At 46.3% G+C, this 19,433-nt stretch overlaps 1 protein-coding gene across 6 annotated transcripts in view; it reads left to right on the forward strand.

Moving 5' to 3' along the window:
* Positions 1–7,361: 7,361 nt before the first annotated feature.
* TNRC18 (trinucleotide repeat containing 18) overlaps positions 7,362–19,433 on the forward strand; it is a 183,008-nt gene continuing 170,936 nt past the window's right edge. For 4 of the 6 annotated variants that reach the window (XM_086940678.1, XM_086940680.1, XM_086940682.1 and 1 more), the window contains exons 1-2: positions 12,413–12,776; positions 18,612–18,924. In XM_086940678.1, the coding sequence (XP_086796804.1) occupies positions 18,723–18,924 (202 nt within the window). In that variant the 5' untranslated portion in view covers positions 12,413–12,776; positions 18,612–18,722. Of the gene's footprint in view, positions 7,547–12,412; positions 12,777–18,611; positions 18,925–19,433 lie in introns of those variants that run through there. The other 2 variants (XM_086940683.1, XM_086940679.1) reach the window with 2 other exon arrangements.

The following is a 19,433-nucleotide window of genomic DNA, read 5'->3' on the forward strand; positions in this document are numbered from 1 at the left end:
CCGCCCGTGTCCAATATCTCAACACTGCACATATTTCCAACAGGCTCTATATGTGGCTTGTACATTAGAACATAACATTCACTGGCTGTGGTGACTTCCAGTGTCCTCTGAGTGGGGCTCGAGTGGTCTGAGATGGTCACCATAATACAAGGCTCCGTTGGGTGGCCACCCCCAGAGGGTGGGGGGGGGGGGGGCAGGAGTAATGAGGGGCCACTGCGGGGAGAGAAGGAGGTGGGGGCGACACTTGTGTCTAAGGCAACTCATACATCATACAGTTACATGAATAATAAATACATCTGGTTACCGATCTAAATCTCTTATATTAACGCGTATATCATATGAACGTACACATATATCATAGACAGCTCAAATCTCGTACATACATATGTGCAAATCACACCTCCTACATAGATTAATAACGTTCGTAGATAACATCTCATACATTACATACCATACATACAAATGAGATATCATATATAAATGCATACCGTACCTACACCTCACATCTCAAACATAAATACATCCTCTACTTGCCATTCAAACCTCAAACATAAATACATAATGTACATACAAATTTTGACTCCTGCAAAACGACTTAATGTACCTACATCTCTCATCCCATACATAAGTACACGCCATCCATACAAATCATACATCGCATATACATACCGGTTACACAATTCGAATGTCGTACGTAGATCCAGGCAGTCATGAGGTAATTGTATCGTACAGAATTGTGCATACCATACATAATAATCCACACTGATTTACATATAATGCACATACCATCATTCATAGACACATGCGTTACATACATAAACTGACAAGTAAATGAATACATCGAATTCGGGGACACATGCAGGCTCATGCGTGAATGGTGTGCACAACTCCAATATCACACACAGATGTCATACGACCCACACATCACACACAAATACAGATCATACATTTCCAGGGTCAGAAACACTGCATAGATTTCCGGCTTCGCGCATGTCTTGATATTTCTAACACCGGTCAGACATACATACCATTCCCATGCCATACATTCACATATACACACCATATATTACACACGTAGCTATCCATATGCAATTGCCATACTATCTACTTACATAAAAAGTCTACTGCAATACAGATATACCTACATAAAGGTACCATGCCATACAGAAAAACCTATAACAAGCTCCACACATACCACTCGCCGTACCATACATACATATGATACAATACAGACGTAGCTGCCTACATGCAATTGCCATACTATCCAGAGTTGCATGCATACAAATTCTAGTATAAAACAGACATACCTAGGTGTACTTACGAAGGCGCCATACCGACAAGCCCCATACCATGCGAAGCTAGATTCCCATACCATACTACATATCTACGTTTGCACATACCTACATACAATTTCCATGCCATACACATACCTACAGACATTCCAAAAGCAAACAGACGTACTCATCTCCGCACCAGAGACAGACCTGCCATCCTACAGTTCCCCATACCGTACAGACATATATGTAATCCCTGTACTTCAGACATACCTATGTAAAATTAACATATCATACAGTCACACATGGTTCCCAAACTAAACACATCTACATAAAATCACCATACTATACAAACGTACAGTCCGCACACCAATACAGACACCCATACGGTCTCCATACCACCATACGGGCACGCGCAGTCCTCATATCATGCAGTTCCCTTACCATAAGTGCACGCGCACAATCCGCATATCACACATATACAGTTCCCTTACCATATGGGCACGCGCACAGTCCGCATATACACGTGCAGTTCCCTTTCCATATGGGCACAGTCCCCATATCATACACATACAGATCCCTTACCATACGAGCACAAACAGTCCCCATGCCGTAGGGGAAGGCGCACAGTGCCACACAGTCCCATAGCATACGGGCACGAGCCGCCCGCCTATACAGACACATGGCCCGTACAGTCCCATACTATGGACACACACAGCCTCGGGCTGCCTGTGTTTCATCTTAGACCACATACATCCGTTTAGGGGCGCTGCGTGAGCCCTCTCAACCTCCGGTCAGCTCTCCCGCCGGGCACCAGGGGTAAAAGCCATAGAGAAGCATTTGCTAAAGTCTGCAACCGGCTCTTCATTCCAGAAATACCCCCACAGCCGCCCCCTCGGCCCGGGGTCAGGACAGAGGAATATTGTGCTGGCCACGGAATTCAAGGCGCCTGCCTTTTGCCCCTCAGGCTTTCTAAATACAGCTCAGAATGAAGGGGTATAATGCGGCTGTGTGTCAACCCGGGGACCCGCCGCTCTTTGCATACAGGCTTCTAGGATGAAAATGTATGAGATTTTGAAAAAACACAAACAACGCGGCCCCGTCCTCCACCGTCAAAATGGTGCACTTTACGCTGTTAAGGTCACTTGTGTAGCGCACATTCTTCTGCGTGGCCTCAGAGCACTACATTAGGAAACGGGCATTTTACATCCTTTCTAGGCAGTCAATGATTGTTTTATTCACACAGGCACTGGAAACCTTGAAAACGGGTGAAAGAGGGTTTGTGGTCTTGCTAGGTACACAAGACTAGTGCAGCAAATTAGAACCCCCAAATGATTAACTAGCTGCTCTTAAAACGGTTGGTTGCTTAACCCTCCCGCGGTTGTGAAAAGGTAGGAAACGACGTCGTTTCTAGAGGAAGCTGTTGTGCAACTTAGCCCACACAATTGGTAAGTAAAGTGTGTGTGCGCGTGATGCACAAAAGCAAAAATAATAAATGAGTTTTCGGTATTTTTGTTAAACGTTTCCAGAGATACAGTCACTGACGCCGAATTCATGGCAAGTATATATATTATACAGACGCGCTCGCACATATGTACTTTGCTTGTTTATGTTGGAGATGTATAAATACACACACTCCATATATAGAATTTCATGTTTACAGTTCGTGATTATAATTCATTTACAAACAAGCACAGATTACAAACACTCTGCGTGACAATGCACATGGTAGTAGGCGCTATAAAAACGCGCCTAAATTACCATAGCACAACCATTAAAAAAAACAAGTCTTTTTTTCAATATGGCATTCCAAACGCACTCAGAAGATAAATCAGTGTAAATGGGGCCACCAATACCTCCAGAATTCCAGTTTTTTTTTTCTATCGCGACCGAGGGTGCTTGTGACCCCTTGTCCGAATTAAGGCGCTTTGTGGCCTGGCAGCCATTCATGCTGCGAAACAGCACAGCATTGTTTCCCAGGTCGATAAAGGCCTATGGCGATGTCACGTCTCTGCATTAGAGACAAAAACATATCAATGGCGCATTGTGAAAACCTAAGGCTAAACTGGGATTTTTCAACCGACGTCCGAGCAAAACTAGCAAGGGTTATTAATATTAGTAATAATAATAATACGGCCCCGAGCGCCTTAAAACCTTAAGGGGTGATAGGTTCGCGCTTCACAAATAGGAATGATTGTGTATCATAATATTAGATATATATTATGGTGTTTCGTTTTATTATAGTATTTCTAATATTCAGCTTAAGCACGCGTATATGGTCATTTTTATAACTTCACCTCCCAAGCAACCCATATAACTCCTGGTCAAAAAAAAAAAGAAGAAGAAGAAAAAAAAGCGATGTTGAAATACGACAAACACACGGGTGACTCAGTGATTACAAAACTTCAAATGTTGTAAGAAGGGCGTGCCCGTCCATCGCTCTGCTTGTGTAAACCAGCAGCTGTGACACAAACACAAAAGACTATAATATAGGAAGAAAAAAAAAGAAAGCAATTGCCTTGCTGGTTTACTTGAAAGGATATAGATTAATTACGTTTCTGTTCCAGGCAGAAGGGGTGTTTTTGTTCCAGGTAGCTGAAATATGGAAATGTAAAACGCCAGAAGCCCCCACTCCCCTCCCCGGGGTTGTTTTTCTCGCGCTCTCTTTTTTTGCGCAATCCAGCATTTATCTTTTCAGGGACAGCTCTGCCACGTGTTCCGCTAACGTCTGCCAGGGTTAAGCCTGGAAAAAAATACATTTGTGACCAACTGCTCTCCTGGCAAATCAAAGATAGTGTTTGGACAGGCTGGGGTTTATGTCACTCGTGCCTTGCCATATGAGGAGGAACCCGGCTCGGCTGGCAGCGTTAGGACAAACTGAAGCAGCCCCCCTCCCCCAACGCCCTGCTGCACACGGTGGGGGCCGGGGGACGTGCAATGATAGAACGAGAGGGCGAGCCAGCCGTAAATATCGCCTGTAACCTTCATCCGAAACGCAGGGCTGAAGCCATTCAGGCAAAACCCGGAGATTTATGTGCAAAAACCATATCTCCCGAGCAGGCGGTGCCGTCTCCGACCCAAAACTCACATTGGTGTACAAGCTCCAGCCACCCCCCTCCCCCCGTCTGCCCGAGGGGGGCCGAGGCGCGTGAAATACGACCGCCTGGCATCCAAGGTTATTAAAAGGAGCGTTTTCTTTAATTACAGGAAAACAGGGCGCGATCCGCCTTCCTCACCTCTTTCCTACGCGCAATCTCTCTTTTACTTTTAGTCAAGGTATGGGGAAATATGCCCTTTCGATATACAATAATAAAATATATCGCCTGCATCTTCATTCATGGTATATTTCACAGTATCAGCAAGGGAAACTGCACATGCAAAATATGCCATTCCATTTGTTTCACGAAAAGATCACACGATATATATCTGATAAAATGCATATTTTTATATTAGCAGGCCGTTTTAGTTCGAAAATATTTCCTATAGGTGGATGTATTATATTCTCTAGGTTCTGCTTTTTTCTACATAAAATAAAGTACAAGAAAGAAACGCGAGGGTCTGCCATGGTTCTTCAGGGAGGCTGCGGTGGGAGCAGGGTATGGATTGATACAATGCAGCACACCTATCCAGTCTGAGCTGGCTGCAAGGCTCTCTAGGGGGGCCTGCGGGGCTGCCCAATATGAATGCGGGGGCTGCAGCACTACACCTACAGAGACATGTACGCAGACGCACGCCAGCCAGGGCTCTCCTGCTGTTTTGTAAATTACATTAAAAGGGCATGCGATGTGTAATCAATCTTTTTATTATTAGGTTACAAAAACATGTGTCGGGATGGTCCAAAACGCGACCACATTAGACATTTTCGAAAAGTACACTGTAATTATGCAATATTTCTGCCTTCCTCGGTTAAATTTACAGACATGCTTCTAATGTTTTTTTATATTTTGTTAAAACGGAGTAAGTTGGCCTTTCTCGGGCTTCTTCCTCTCGCACCTTGCTTCCCTACGGAGCAGCCATTTTTCGACTGTGCAACACACATTTGGAATACAAATGATGTACTGTTACAAACTCATAGTTAAGCATTCACATAGCTGAAACACCCTAAACCGCGGGTACATGCGAGGTCTGCTTCCAGTAAACTTTGCAGGGAGAATGGAGACAGGGTCCAGAAAAAGCTACTGAGAAAACTGGTGGCACCTAACCATGCAAACGTATATGAGCACATTGAAACACATACATGCGCAAATATACATTTGTAAAGGGACAGTGTTTGGAGAGCGCATTGTTTATCCACTAAGAAGAATTTCTGCTGCCAGGGGAAGGGCTGCTTTCGACAAGAAGTATTTGGTCACTCCAGCTGGGAGCAATTATGTGTTTATGTTACAGCCATTCAAAGGAGGGCGTGTGGGGGCTTAAGTCTGGTGGAACGAATAATAGGACAGTCTAGTTGGGGTGGGGGTGGTAATGCAATTAAGAGAGAGAACAATGGGCTGATAGAAAAATCCCCAATTTCCCTCTAGCCTCAATGGATTATTGATTCAGACACAACACGCATGTATGCAAATCATAATGGATTTATGCAAATACCGAGGGAGCCTGATCTTTTATCAGGCCTTTTTAATCGTAGGACGAACCGTCACTAAGGACAAGCACAAAAATTAAATGTAGCTTCTAAAATTCAAGTTAGATATATTGAAGTCGAAAATATTAGCAAAGCAGTCAAAAAATGCAGTGTGATGGGTTCTAGTGAACTGTACAGTAATGGACGATTGTGTATCTTTAGATGACATTATGCCAGTGACACAAGGTTGCACCGATAATATAGCACATAACATAAATACGCACATATAAGGGCACCTACGGAATTATTGGCAATGTTGCCCTCTCTGAATGGTGCTCATCTTATTAAAATGAGGTCCGCGTTCGCATTTGCAAGATTCCCACCACACACCAAAACGTGCGTTTGAACAGTTAATTTCTTCACACTAAAATACTGACCACTGCAACTGAAATGACCCGGGAGCTGGAGGACAGGAGATTAAAAGGGGGAGGGGAGGCTGCATATTCCCCCTTTCTGCTGCAAAATATCACTCACCACACGAAGGAGCGCAATATTTTCACATAAATTCAGTAAGTGGGCAAAATGGAAACAAGTACGAAATCACTAAGGTCCTCAAATTGATATAAGTGCAGTGAGTGAGCTGTGACAAGCACAACCATAGGCTGAATGTATACTAAAGCGCATTAAAAGGTAGATTATCACCACCCCGAGTGCCCACGCCACTAAATCGCACGTAGGAAGCCAGAAATTTGCTTTCAGGGTGCCCTTTCAGCTGCCCCCCCCCCCCCCAAATCAAACGTGGGTGGGCGTGAAGTGGGGTGGAGAGAATCCCAAATGGCTCCCATGCTCCCAGAAATGCGACTCTGAAATACATGGTTTACAATACAAAACAAACGAGATCGTGAGAAAACCTCTACCCTTACAACGACCTCCAGTTATACAAGATATTTTAGCTAAAATTTAAATAAATAAAAAAAGGGGGGGGGGGCTACTCTAGAAATACCAGCTGGCACCGATCTAACACGCACGATTAAAATATTCACCAATGTATTTGTTAAACCCAGCAACGAGCGAGGCCAAACCTCTCCATCGCAAAACGTATTTTTACTACACGAGGATTAACATTTTTGAAAACCCAGTGTAAACAAGATTCGGCAGGACGCCGTCACGTCGCCGCCATGTTTTCCTCTCCTTCCATCGGAGCGGGGAGGCATTCTTTCGGCAAAGCAGCACTTTAGTTAACCGCATTTAACATTTCTCTTCAAAAGAAGGCCCCTTGATGTCGTATACCGGTATTCCGCCGATAAAGTCGCATTTTGCTGGACAAGAAGGCACTAAGACAACGGCATTCCTTCTCCCCCGGGCTCTCGCGCTCCACCCAGTCTCCTCACAAGATGGCCGCCGTGTGGTGTTGTTGCTGCGCCCGGCTGCAGGGAATCAATACAAAGGCGTTGAAGAAACACGGGGCTGGGACGTGTACCGAGGGCTCAACTCTGCACGAGAAAAACTGGTTTTCATTTTAAATCAGAGAGCGTAAGAGAGCCAATGGTTACGAAGGAAACGGAACCCCCGATAACAGCAGAATAATCTATTTTTTTTTTAAACGGAAACGTTGCAGGTCTTGATTTTTTGTTTGTTTTTGCTTTAATTCCCCACCGGGACCCGGAGTCAGCTTCTAAACACCGAGGCGGCCACCTTCTTCAAAATAAAGGTAAATCAAAATGTTTCACAAAATAAAGCTGTATATATAAAACGGCGACCCATTAGACTGCAGCTGTTTTAACCCAGAAGGAAATTAGAAAAAATTAGAGGTTTAATGAAGAAAGGGAGGCGTATGGCATACCGAAGGTGAAACACAACTGATCCGTGGAGAGGACTGCAGCTGTAATAAAATACGTGCTGCTACCGCTTACGAAAACCCCTTTACAAAAAAAAAACGCGGGCGCCATTGGCAAACTAAAGACGAGCAGGCAGAATTTTTATTAGCAACTAAATGATTTATTGTATACGTACCCCACCATCACAATTACAGCTTCGTTCAGCGTCCGGTGTGAAAAAAATCCCATTAAACATTGAACATGCTAGTCATCTTAAAAATAGATTAAGCCGCTCCCATTTTTTTTCCTTTAGAGTCAATATTTTAGCAGGAGATAGGAGGTTCCGGAGCTTGAAAATCCAACAGGTTTCTTTGTGTGCCGCAGATCTCGGGTAGGCACGGGGTGCTGCAAGACAGGATGACAATTTGAAGAAAAAAACAGGAGTCGAAGAGGATGCGTTACTTTTAAATAAATGGATGGACACAAAGTAATCGCATCTAGCGGCGGCAGCCTTTCATTGTGCTTCAATAACAATTCAGCATTCTGTTCAGGCAGCCATAAGCCTCAGAGTTGCATGCATTTGCTCAACATCCACCCCTCCCCTCTCCCCAGTACCCCTCCACCTCCTTTCCCCCTTTCTTCCTGTTGATCCTTTGGCTAATTTCAGATCAATCCGCCCTTGATGAGTCGTCCTGAAGTTGCCATCCTTTCATTTGGGTTGGGGTGATATTCAGATGAGATCTCCTTGGCTGTTGCACACACAGGCATCGTCCTCCTCCCCCTTCTTATTAGTATTTCAGCTCCCTATGTCCCTCCCTCCCCTTCTCTCTCTCTCTCTCTCTCGATCTTTCTGCTTTGCAGAAGGAAGGGGGCAGTCTTGAAACAGATTCCACAGGGCTTGGCTAAGGGTAACTTGAAACCGTCTTCAAAGGCTCTCTTTTTATTTGAGCAGCAATACAATGGAGGAATATTTTTTTTTCTCCCTACCTGATAAAACACTTCCAGAGGACAGAATATGGTGATTCTGTTATTCATGACTAAGCGGCAGGCCCCTAATGTTGTCACCAACCGACAATTGTACAAGCATGTAGCCCAACAGCAATTTGTAACAGCCAGGGATTGAAATTACTGCAAGTAACATGTGAAAGAGACCTGCATGAAAAACAAGTGGCAGCATTTTATATATATATATATATATATATATATATATATATATATATATATATATATATATATAGCTATTTTTATGCTGCGTACCTCGATCCAAGGGTGTTTGGGCGCTTTACATGAGTACCTGTTACTGAGTTCTTATCGTCCACTGTCACACATGAGTCTCTGTGTTTGGGACTACCGTCCCCCCCCCGAGATATTTCCGACCATAAATCTCCATGCAAACCCAGTTAGCTGAAGAAAACACCAAATGGTGCCCATCTATGTTTAACAGCTTCAGCCAATCCTGGTTTCTAAACCAACAACACTTTGCATTTGGATTTTTGAAGGCCCATGCTGGTCATAGGGAAGGTGACACCACAAGTCCCATCATGCAATTGCTTTTTGCTGAAAATCTAGCACGTACTGCCACTGTTGCACAGGACATGGTGCTTCTTGGCAGCAATGAAGACAATAGTCAACACGTTATCAACAAAGAACATTTACCTACAAGGGGTCATTCAGATCATATGTACTAATGCTGTGCCTGGCTCTCCGCAAGAGCCATTATTGTGAAACCAAGTTATAGATCGCATTTACATCTTAAGATGGTCGTGTGAGGGTCATTGATCCACCTGAATCACAACACATCTGCCACAGGTGAAGGATTGCTGGTAGCATTCTTGCACCATCTCCACGGTCAGCAGTGGGTTTGGCATCTTGACAGGAAAGCAGCGATCTAAGAGACACTGCCAGCGTGGCAACAGCGTGCTAACCCTTGAAGCATGCCTAGGCTTCTTCAGGTCATCATATTTTGTGATCTCCCTTTAAAATCGAGGAGTAGGGGTGAGTAATACATGAAAATATTCAAGGACAGGATAATTTGCTCAATTGTGCTATTTTTTGGGAACAGGTATGTAATTTTGGGTGCCTTGTTAGAGTCTTGCAAGCAATGAGTTCAAAACTACAGGCATGTCTGTTCTCATGGATGAAATGTGTTTATATGCTCACTAGAGGTGGTGGGGCACTGACATTTAGGGAGCTTTATCATATGGAATACATGCTGTCACAGATTGTAATTAGGGAGTGCAGCCTTGGGTAGGAAAGGCAAGATACAGATGGTAGCATAGGATGTGGTTGGGGCAGCACCATATAATGTTTCTTTGGGTGGTGTACGGCAGATTCATCAGAGGGTAGTGAGGAAGGGTGAGGTGAGTTGAGGTACTTCAAAACACGTTGTTCATGTCTTTCCTACGCCTCCTTTACCACTATGCAGCTAATTCTAAGCTTGGGAAGATGAAATGTGGGATGCACAACATAAAATAATAGTTTTCAATAACATATTCTTCTACCTTAGAGTTCCATATGACATAATTAATAACTTGAATTTCGCTCTTGCTGTCTATTTGATCTCCCTTGGAATCCCTCAATAGAAAACAAAACAAGGCCCACCGTTTGCAGCACACCTCACTGATGTGACTGATTTAACAGTGGCAATGTTCAACCAAGGGCTTCCTGCTGGAGGCTAGAACACTGTCTATTCTAGTGCAAGTACATAATGCTAGCATGAAACGGTGATATAGGGTTGTCATAGTGGGTAGCGTACTGCATGCCTATTGCACATAGGAATAAGTCAAATAAACTGGTGTTAAAACAACTGGAAAAGGTACCCAACTTGAACATGATTGTATGGTTTGAGTTTTACACACAGCCTGGTAAACTTGCTTTTATGCTAATGTGGTATGAAACTGTCCATATGTAACCTGCTTATTGGAAGTGGAAATTACTCCTTTCGAGAGTGATCTGCTGCACATTTGGGCCAAGTTGTGCTATATAAAATTGCACAATAAATAAATCATTTTATTCGTAGCTGTCCATTTACAATACTATAAGTCATTTATAATTCGATATCTAAAGGCATGTTAACATACTGCCATACATGGGAACACGTGCCTGCCCCTAAGATTTGTCAGTAAGAGGTCATTCAAAAAATGATGACCTTGAAAAACAGGTCTGGTGGTCGTCGCTGCCATCGCCCAAGTCCCACCAAATCCACTATATCTTGAGTTTATGGACAGCAACAAGCTTTCTCAAGGTTAAAACTGTGGAAACACGATTTAAAACTACATCAACCGAATCATTCAATTCAATGTAATGCTTTATGAGATATATAGCCCGAAACAGCGATAGTGGGACTACAAAGTGAGTAAAAAGGTTTTTAGCGCTGGGATACCCACTGGGTGACTACGCGCTCTACAAAACAATAAATAAAATAAATAAATAAATAAATAATAAATAAAGCTCGGTCCTTGGTAATTGTGGGTCATTTAGTCAGTTTACGGGTAGGTGGCCTTCTGGCCTGAGAAAAAACAGTGTACAAATTTTTCCCAGCATAGATGGTCATTATAAAGAGCATTTGAACACAAGTGCATAATGTAAAAACAAAAATTGAGACCTCGATTGCAGTCAAGAAATGTTGCAATATTTACTTCACCCGTATATCCCTACACTGCAGGGATCAGAATTTCGACTAAATATCACCCAAATAATATTATTGTCCAATACAGTGGGCACTACCTTAGGTTAGGCGGGGCATTGGATGCGGCCATAATCTGGGACTAGGAACGTCTAGAATACATGGACACTTTGAGCACTTTATGCGTAAATAGCTTTTGAAATATATTTGAAATAGGACCCGTGGTGTTGATTTGTCTAATAAGATTTAGTGCTAGCTGTACTGATGGCGTTTGTTAAAAATCCCTAGAAATGCTGAAAAACACATGCTATGGAGCACGGACAAAATGTAGTGCTCAATTTTGCCTTTTGGTGGTTCACCCAAGGACCGCATATGGGGCTCTTAAAGTCTTGCACAACAATGGGCTTTTCATCATCCCCTGCACGAGACGGGACTGCAAGATCATTTGCACAGCCCCCTTTAAAATCCGAAATAATGGGCTTACAAGATTCAGTGAAGGGGGCAGTCCTGAACACAATAACACCCAATGCCCCTCCCCCAGCTCCCTCTTTGAATGGACACCAGAGGTCCCCCAAAAAACCTTGTTTAACGCGCATGGGAAAAAGGCCGAGCTCCCTAAATCGTAAATCACATTGTTGTATTGAAATGCAACTCGAAGGCCATCGCAAGGCTGGCCGCCTGGCCCGGAAACAAAGCCCCAAGTGTTATTGACACACACAAAAAATAAAAAAAATAAACTACCGTCTGCATTTTGCCAATCTCATTCTCACGAAGAGTCCTAGAAAGAAATTAAAAAAAACGTCCACAACATGTTTTTGTACTATCGTGGAAAAATAAATGTGAGAAACGAAAGAACTGGATGCACCTCCAGCCATCTCTCACTTTCTAAGCCAGTGGGCAGACTTGAAACAGCCTAAAAAAATTCTCACCACCGGTTTGGATCATTCAGCCCCGGCCGGGGGGCCTTGACACCGCTGCCGCCCGGGCTCCATAATTGGTTTTATAGGAATGGCGGCGAGCCAAGGTGTTTACACGGGACATGACCGACAGCGCGCTCGACCAATGAGCTGTTTACTATGGCGCAGGGATTGGCTGGGCCGCCAGGGGGCGGCCTCGGGCGAACAATGCTGGTTTCATTGCTGGAGAGTTTGCTGAGGAAGTTGGAAGGGGTTCGCGCGGGGTGCTTTCTTTCCACCGGGGCTGTATATGGATGTGCGCGGCGCTCGGAGGCAGCTTGAGTGGGATTGTGTGACCGAGGGGAGCCGGAGCTCAGTTGCGAACACGGGCAGAGGTCTACTCCCTGCACACCTCGAGGAGACGGACTTTGCAAGCCCAGGACTCTTGCTGGGGGACGCGTGCGGTGCACCGCCCGGGAGGGGAAGGCGGGCCGGGGCAACCTGGATGTGTTCAGGACAAGGGAAGGCAACCGCCACCGGCTAAAGGATGCCGAGGGAGAGCGCTTCGTAAGGAGTACCTGGTCTCGCCTCTAACGCTAAAAGGTAGGGACTCCTCTTTGCTACCGGGGTATCTTTTTCTTAGTTTTCAAAGACTACCCCCCGCGTACAAAACGCACCACCTCTAGTCCAGCAGTGTTTTCGAGTTATGGAAGTCCGAGTAAAGTTCACCTTTGAACTGTACACCAAATGTGCCTTCGATCGGCGTTCCGTAACCCAATCAAAAATATAACAGTAAAAATAACCCTTGGACCCCGCCCCCCAAAATAAAACTACCTTTACCTCTAGCGCTGCTTAAGTAGTGGATTGTAGTTAACAGATATGTGGTCGCCCTCTTCCCGGCACAGTCTGACTTTGCAGTTTGTTCCTACACGCCCCCCTCTAGGCAGACTTTGCTCCACGAAAAAGCATGTTAAAGAATCGCACCCCTACCGAACGGGTCCCCCCAATTCAAAGCAAGTGTTCCACATCAAGGACTTTAAGTACTCAGCCCAAAAATAAAAGAAACCGCTCCGAACAGTCCCCTTTTTGGGTCGACAGTTTCTCTTGAGGTCCTGGAATCCATACGTAAAGCCCCCTTTACATCACCACATCTCATGGCATGGAGTTTGTAAGACTTATAGTCATTCCACAACAATCGGATTCTTGCAAAAGTAGCATTTTCCGCCCTCTTTTGGAAACGGATTGCGCACACCCACCCCACGTACTCTACCAGAACACTCTTGAGTGGGTATTGACATGTTTGTTGTCTCAGAATTTCCTAGAATTCTACGCCTGATTCTGAAAAGGGCTCTTAGAGGGTGAAAGCACTGCGAGACCTAACCCTGGTAGCAAACGTAGTGTAGTGCAAGCTCGTAATATACAGCATGGCACCCTGGACTCCTTGGCATAAACGGTAGTTCTGAACTGGAACGACCCTCTCGCAGTCCATTATGCGGGAAATAAAATGTTTTAGCTAGGTATTTGATCTTTTTTGAGTGAGAGATCTGGGTCCATGCTGGGTTTCATGCTTGAAAGCCTGTGAGCCATTCGGGTACGTCCAACTGCGAGAACCGACATGTTTCAAACCCTTCTGTGGTATCTTTGTGCGCCCCCTTTCCAAAGAACGTCCCCGTCTCCCTGCCATCATCGGAGAGTTACAGCCGTTCTCTTGTTTTCCTCGGCGCCCCCACCCCCTCAGCGGGCTGCGCCCATATTCCCTTTCCTGCAGTTTGAAATTTGATTCATTTGCCCTTTCCGTTGCCGTCCAGACATTTTTAAAAATGTAGCTCCTGTGCTGTGTCTCGAGGAGCCTTTGAACCCTGAAGCCTTACAACATGCCAGAACTGGCCCATCGCCTCGCACTGGCGAGACAACAGTACCTTTGTACAGTTACAAGTCTTCTTCAGCCCCACCCCCACTTTTCTGTGGACTGTATAAATCGTATGACCCCCCCCCCCCCCCCCCCCCGTTAATCTCTTCTTCTATGCTATTCTTTAGCCTCCCATGTTGGTTATATTTTATCACCAACCCCAAAAAAGTTTTCACATCATCCCTTTTTAGCCCATGAGCTGCGTCCCTTGCACAGAGTCAGATCTGCAGTGCCATTCCGGCGCCTTGTTATGCTTAAGGGGTGTTTGGCGGTGGTGGCCGTGGATGGGTGGCCTTTCTCCAATACACACTCATTGGAAAACGCACATCTCCTCGTGGGAATCAAACTAGATTGCCCTGACAGATCCCCCCCCCCCCCGCATTTGTGATGCCGCGCCTTCAGTTAGGGAGGAAATAGGTAGTTCTAAATGGCGTATTCGTGTATCTGTGTGTGTATATATATATATATATATATATATATATATATATATATATCTATCTATCTATATATATCACACGTTTTGGACACTTAGTGCTGTAGGTAAGAATATCCGCTCTGTACTTAATTTGTAGCAATGCTTTATATAGTTTGTTTTGACACTCTCCCCATTTAGCTCTTTTATTAACATCTGTGCTTCTTCCCACTCACTCCCCACCATAAAAACACAGACTATCTTGTCCGAGCGAAAACCAGGGGTTCTGCTTCGTGTGGTGCTCCTATCCCGACCTCCAAGCTTGGTCATATGCCGGAGTTTTACAATTTGCGTTTTTCTTTCTTTTTCTGTTAAGTTGCTTTTTACTTAACCCCATCATTAGTGCTCTTCCGAGGACATGGATGAAGAGCAGCCCTGCACCCCTCTAGTTTTCTGACTTTAGTTGCAGTTCTCAGCACCCCACCCCCACAGAGTCCTAGGTGGAGGGACATATTTGTAACTCTCAGGCAGTGTTCAGTGCTTGTTTGAGCTGGTGCATACCATCCACCCGAGATAGCGGATAGCAGTAACGTCGTTTCTTATCCGAAATGTCCCCCACCCCTTCTTTTGTGCGCTGGCATGGGGGTAGGGCGTTTAAAAATGCAACTGTTTTAAAAGCCCCCCCCCCCCCCAACAGGATAATCCCATCACGAGTTGCATTACTTTCCCCCTTTAAAAACAAACCATAAAATGATTAAATGATTTCAAATGGTAAAGGCAAGGGGGGCACAAGCTGTTCCTCGCGCAGGCAATGGGCCGTTTCCGCCCCTTCACCACCGGGCAGAACAGTATACAGTGCTGTCTGAGTTGTTTCTATTTTAGATGCCCTCGCCCCACTGCTGCCCTCCCTGGGATACGCTCACCAGGGTTGGGACAGAATCTTTTTTTCCTCTTTAAGAAACTATGCTTAAATAAGCCCACCCCCTCTCTATTTACATTCTAAGCACCCCCACATTGGCCCGTTCTATAAAGTCTATTCCGATCGCCTTTCAAGTGCGTTTTTTTTAATCACTTTTCGCGCATTCAATACATAGAGGAGCCTCCCGGCCTCTTGAACGCATTGCAGACTTTCCTTCCTAAAGCGCGAGCTGGGAGAAATAAGGGGCATTTGAAGTACTTTGCCAGACGTTTGTTCTGCAGCTAGACCCCGCGACACCCCCAAACTTGTGACACACAGCGCTTTGAATGATCTCCTGAGCAGGGACCGTGGCAACGGGGGGCCCCGGAAATGTCCTGCCCCTTCGCCCCTGGTCGGGGGCCCAAGAACCGCTCTCCTTGAGGTGCGAACACCCCATCGATTCTACTCGGCCGTGCATTTTATGTCAAGTCATGGGACCCCTGGCGAAGGGAAGCTCGTGAAATATGCAGCTCAGTACACGGAGAGGTGGGCTTCCAGGGAGCACCCTGCCTCCGGCCCGAACCCGTCACCCACGCCCCCCCCCCTTTCCATTTCAATGCTCTCCTTAGTCCGCTCAACAACCCCCCCCCCTCTTCTATATACATTTCATCAATCCCCCTGCAGCTTTGTAGCTGTAGATACCAGCCCTAGATCCAGTGTACGTGTTCGGGCAAATGTCTTCCCCCCACCCTGAGAAGACCTCTGTAAGGGGCGGGGGTTGCTTAATTTGTGAAAACAGCGACTGCGCTTTCCCCTTGTATACCCCCTCCACCCCCACAAGAAATAAAACGAGACCGAAAAATGCATTTTTACTCAGCGGGATATACTCTGAAGCGGCTCGTTACCCCCCCCCCCCCCCCCGCTAGTGGCCACCTCTCGTCCACTGCGGAGAGAGGCCCTACTTGTGTGCGCTCCCCCTCTCTGACACGGGTGTCGGGCGCAGCCCCTTGGCCGAGCACAGCGCCTTCAAGCCTGGGGCTGTGTTATGTGTTTTCTGCGTGGTGGGAATGTGCCCTCAAGCAAACATCTTTGGTTGAACACCCCCACCTCCCAATTAATTGGACAGAAAACACACCACCCCCACCCCACATGTAGCAGCCTCCGTTCATTTCATGAGTGGGGGTGGTAGCTGGTGCCCGTTCAGTGGTGTGATGGGGCACAAGCTGCCTGGAGTGGGGGGCAGCTCGTATTTCCCAGCTATCCTCATTTCCCAGTTTGTCCTGTGACCTCTATCCCGAGAGGGGGGAGGGGGCGGTGGTGCTGCTGCTTCAGCCCCCTCTCAGCCTTCCCATATACAGGCGGCGGTGCAAAGGGTCAAAGGCCCCAAGTCCGCCCGCCCCCGGAACTTTAAAAATAACCCCCATTCTGCATTCTGTGCTGACATCAAACGTAATAGTTCACTGAAAGCGTCCTTCTGTTTGGGGCTGTCTGTGATTTCCCAAAGCTGTTCGAAGGTGAAGGTGTTTTGTCCTCTGGGGCTGTCACGAGGCTGCCCGCTTTTGCCCACAAGCAGCAGGGGGGGGGGGGGGGGCACCGGTCCCTGTCCCGGTTCATCTAAGCGTTTAAAAGCGACGACCATCCCCGCAGCTTTATAAATAAAAGATTACGACCCTTTTCGAAGACCCCATCCCTGTCCGTTTAAAGTAACACTACAGTGCTTGGAAGCGACGCCGGGTTTTATTTTGCTGGGCGCTCACCCTACTTGAGAAAAGTATCCCCTGCCCACTGCAGGAGCGGAACATTGAATATGCTGACTTTTTTTTCTTGTGCGGATCACACGATGCTCCCAGTCATCCGGCGTGACATAACTGCCAGTTGTTTTTTTTTACCGGGAGTTTGTATTGAGCGATTAGCGGAGTCGCCCCCTCTGTAGTGTAGACCTCAACCACGTGAAATGCCATGGTGCACCCTGTATTTCCCCAACTCTGCCTTTCATCATTCAGAACGAGCTCACTTCTCTCCTTTGCATGGAAAGGCAATGTATACATTTCCAGCCTCTTTGAAACTCTCTTGCTGTTGCCTGGAACTGGAGGGGGTGAGGGGGGGTCGTCAGAGAGGTCCCTCCCTGGCCTGCTTTCAATTAAAAGCTGGAATTCGGCCTCTTCCCTGCCTCGGCGGAGCCAGGAAAGAGCCGGCAGGGAGGGTACTCAAGCCGGCCTCTGCTTTCAATCATGTGTCTCGCCCCTGCTCTCCCTCCCTTTTGTGACCCCGGCGTGGCAAATATGCGTGAACTGATGTTGTGGTGGGGGTGCTGGGGAGAGAGACTTCAGAAGGGGGGGGGGGTGTCTCATGTTACCGATAAACACCTATATCCTGTTTCAACCTCTCATTTACTTTTCAAAGATAAAAAAACACACACACACACACATCGTGGCTGTCTGTGTGGGTCGATGAGGGGTTATAATAATTTTCCTAAAAGTGGGTGTGGTCTGCTTGGTAAAATGCGATTAAACCATAGAAATGCCGGGCCTTGGGCTCTTGCGTTTATATAAAAAACGTCGTTTTATATTGAGGTTAAGCGTCCATACACGGTAAAAATGATTTATTTTTATTAGAGCCTCGGGGTGCTTTCTCATTTTTGGAGCCCCTGTTCAAGGAGTAGTGACGGGGATAGTTCAGAGCTGTGATACCTCGCCTCGAGACTTCGGGCCATATGCATGAACACATTTTCCCATAGACACAGAATGGGCAAAATGATGCATCTGGCACTAAGTGTGAGATTAGTGCAAAGGGGCACGAGGCACATTTAGCGAACACTAAATAAATGCACCATTCTGATTCTGTTGCAAGAAATCAAAGTTTGATGCCTAACTTAAGATTCGCTTAAGTCGTGGCCTTTCGAACGGCTACCCCAGTGTGATTAGTCTTCTTTGGCGCTATATGGAACGTTGAATGAATGCGTTTATTGAATGGGCGAGTGTGGTAAAGCGCTTGAACGTAACCTTTTCGATCCTTAAGAGCTGTTTAAGTTACATAGAAATATTATGGATGTATTTAGTCTTCTATGCTAACAGTATTGCATTACGAATTTCTGAACTGTGTTTTTTGCTGCTGATGTAAACACTATATAGGGGCAGTCTTGTCTTGTCTTTTATTGTAAATTCCGGTTTCCAAAACTGTATGTAATACCAATGCGCATTTTGTTAATTTTCGTTGCAGCCCCAGAACCATAGAGCACGCCCGGGCTGGGCCCGCTGGAAGCCGCGCGCCATGGGGCATTTTAAGGCTGTGTTTTTAAGCCTCGTTTGATCGAATAGGGCCGGGCACGGGATGATGGATGGCCGAGACTTTGGGCCCCCCCGCTCTGTGCACGCCCCCCCACCGCTCCTGGCCATGGACAGACATCAAGTGGGGGCCGGCCCCACGGCCGGCAGGATGGCCCCCACCTCCGCCCACATGTCCGGGGGGCTGCAGGCACAGCTGGCCCCCGGCAAGTACCTCTCGCCCGGGCTCAACCTGCACGGACACCCCGGTAAGTGCTGTCTTGTCTGGGGTGCGCACGATTGTGCGAGCAACACCAGTTATTTTACTCGAATTGTGGGAAAATAGGAATGCATGCCTTTGCCGGTGGTAGAATCATCTTCGTCTATTTTCGTTTTCTGTTTGACAACTTTAAGGTCCAACTCCGCCGTATCCAACCCCTTATAACGTGGGCAGCCGCTTCTTGGCGCTAGTACAGTATGTAGGACAGCGCTTTTTAAGCGACTCTAGATTTGTGGTTTGCGTGGTAGCTTTGTGTTTTTAAATGTTAAAGAGTGATTGAGTTTTTTTTTAGTGGGGGGGGGGGGTCCAGCTTGGAAGTAGCAGCGGTTTTTTTAACTGCCTTTTTTCTATTTTTTTGGAACTGAACGGTTTTAATGTACTGCGATAAGGACCTCCGCCTTCCAACGGGGCTTGGGTATGTGTCAGGTGAGAGCTCTGTCGTCTGACTGCACTGCGCTCGGGGCTTGAGCGGGTTATTCTCGGATTTTATAGGTTGCA

The sequence above is a fragment of the Lissotriton vulgaris genome, chromosome 10 (assembly GCF_964263255.1).
Source record: "Lissotriton vulgaris chromosome 10, aLisVul1.2, whole genome shotgun sequence".
Classification (NCBI taxonomy): domain Eukaryota; kingdom Metazoa; phylum Chordata; class Amphibia; order Caudata; family Salamandridae; genus Lissotriton; species Lissotriton vulgaris.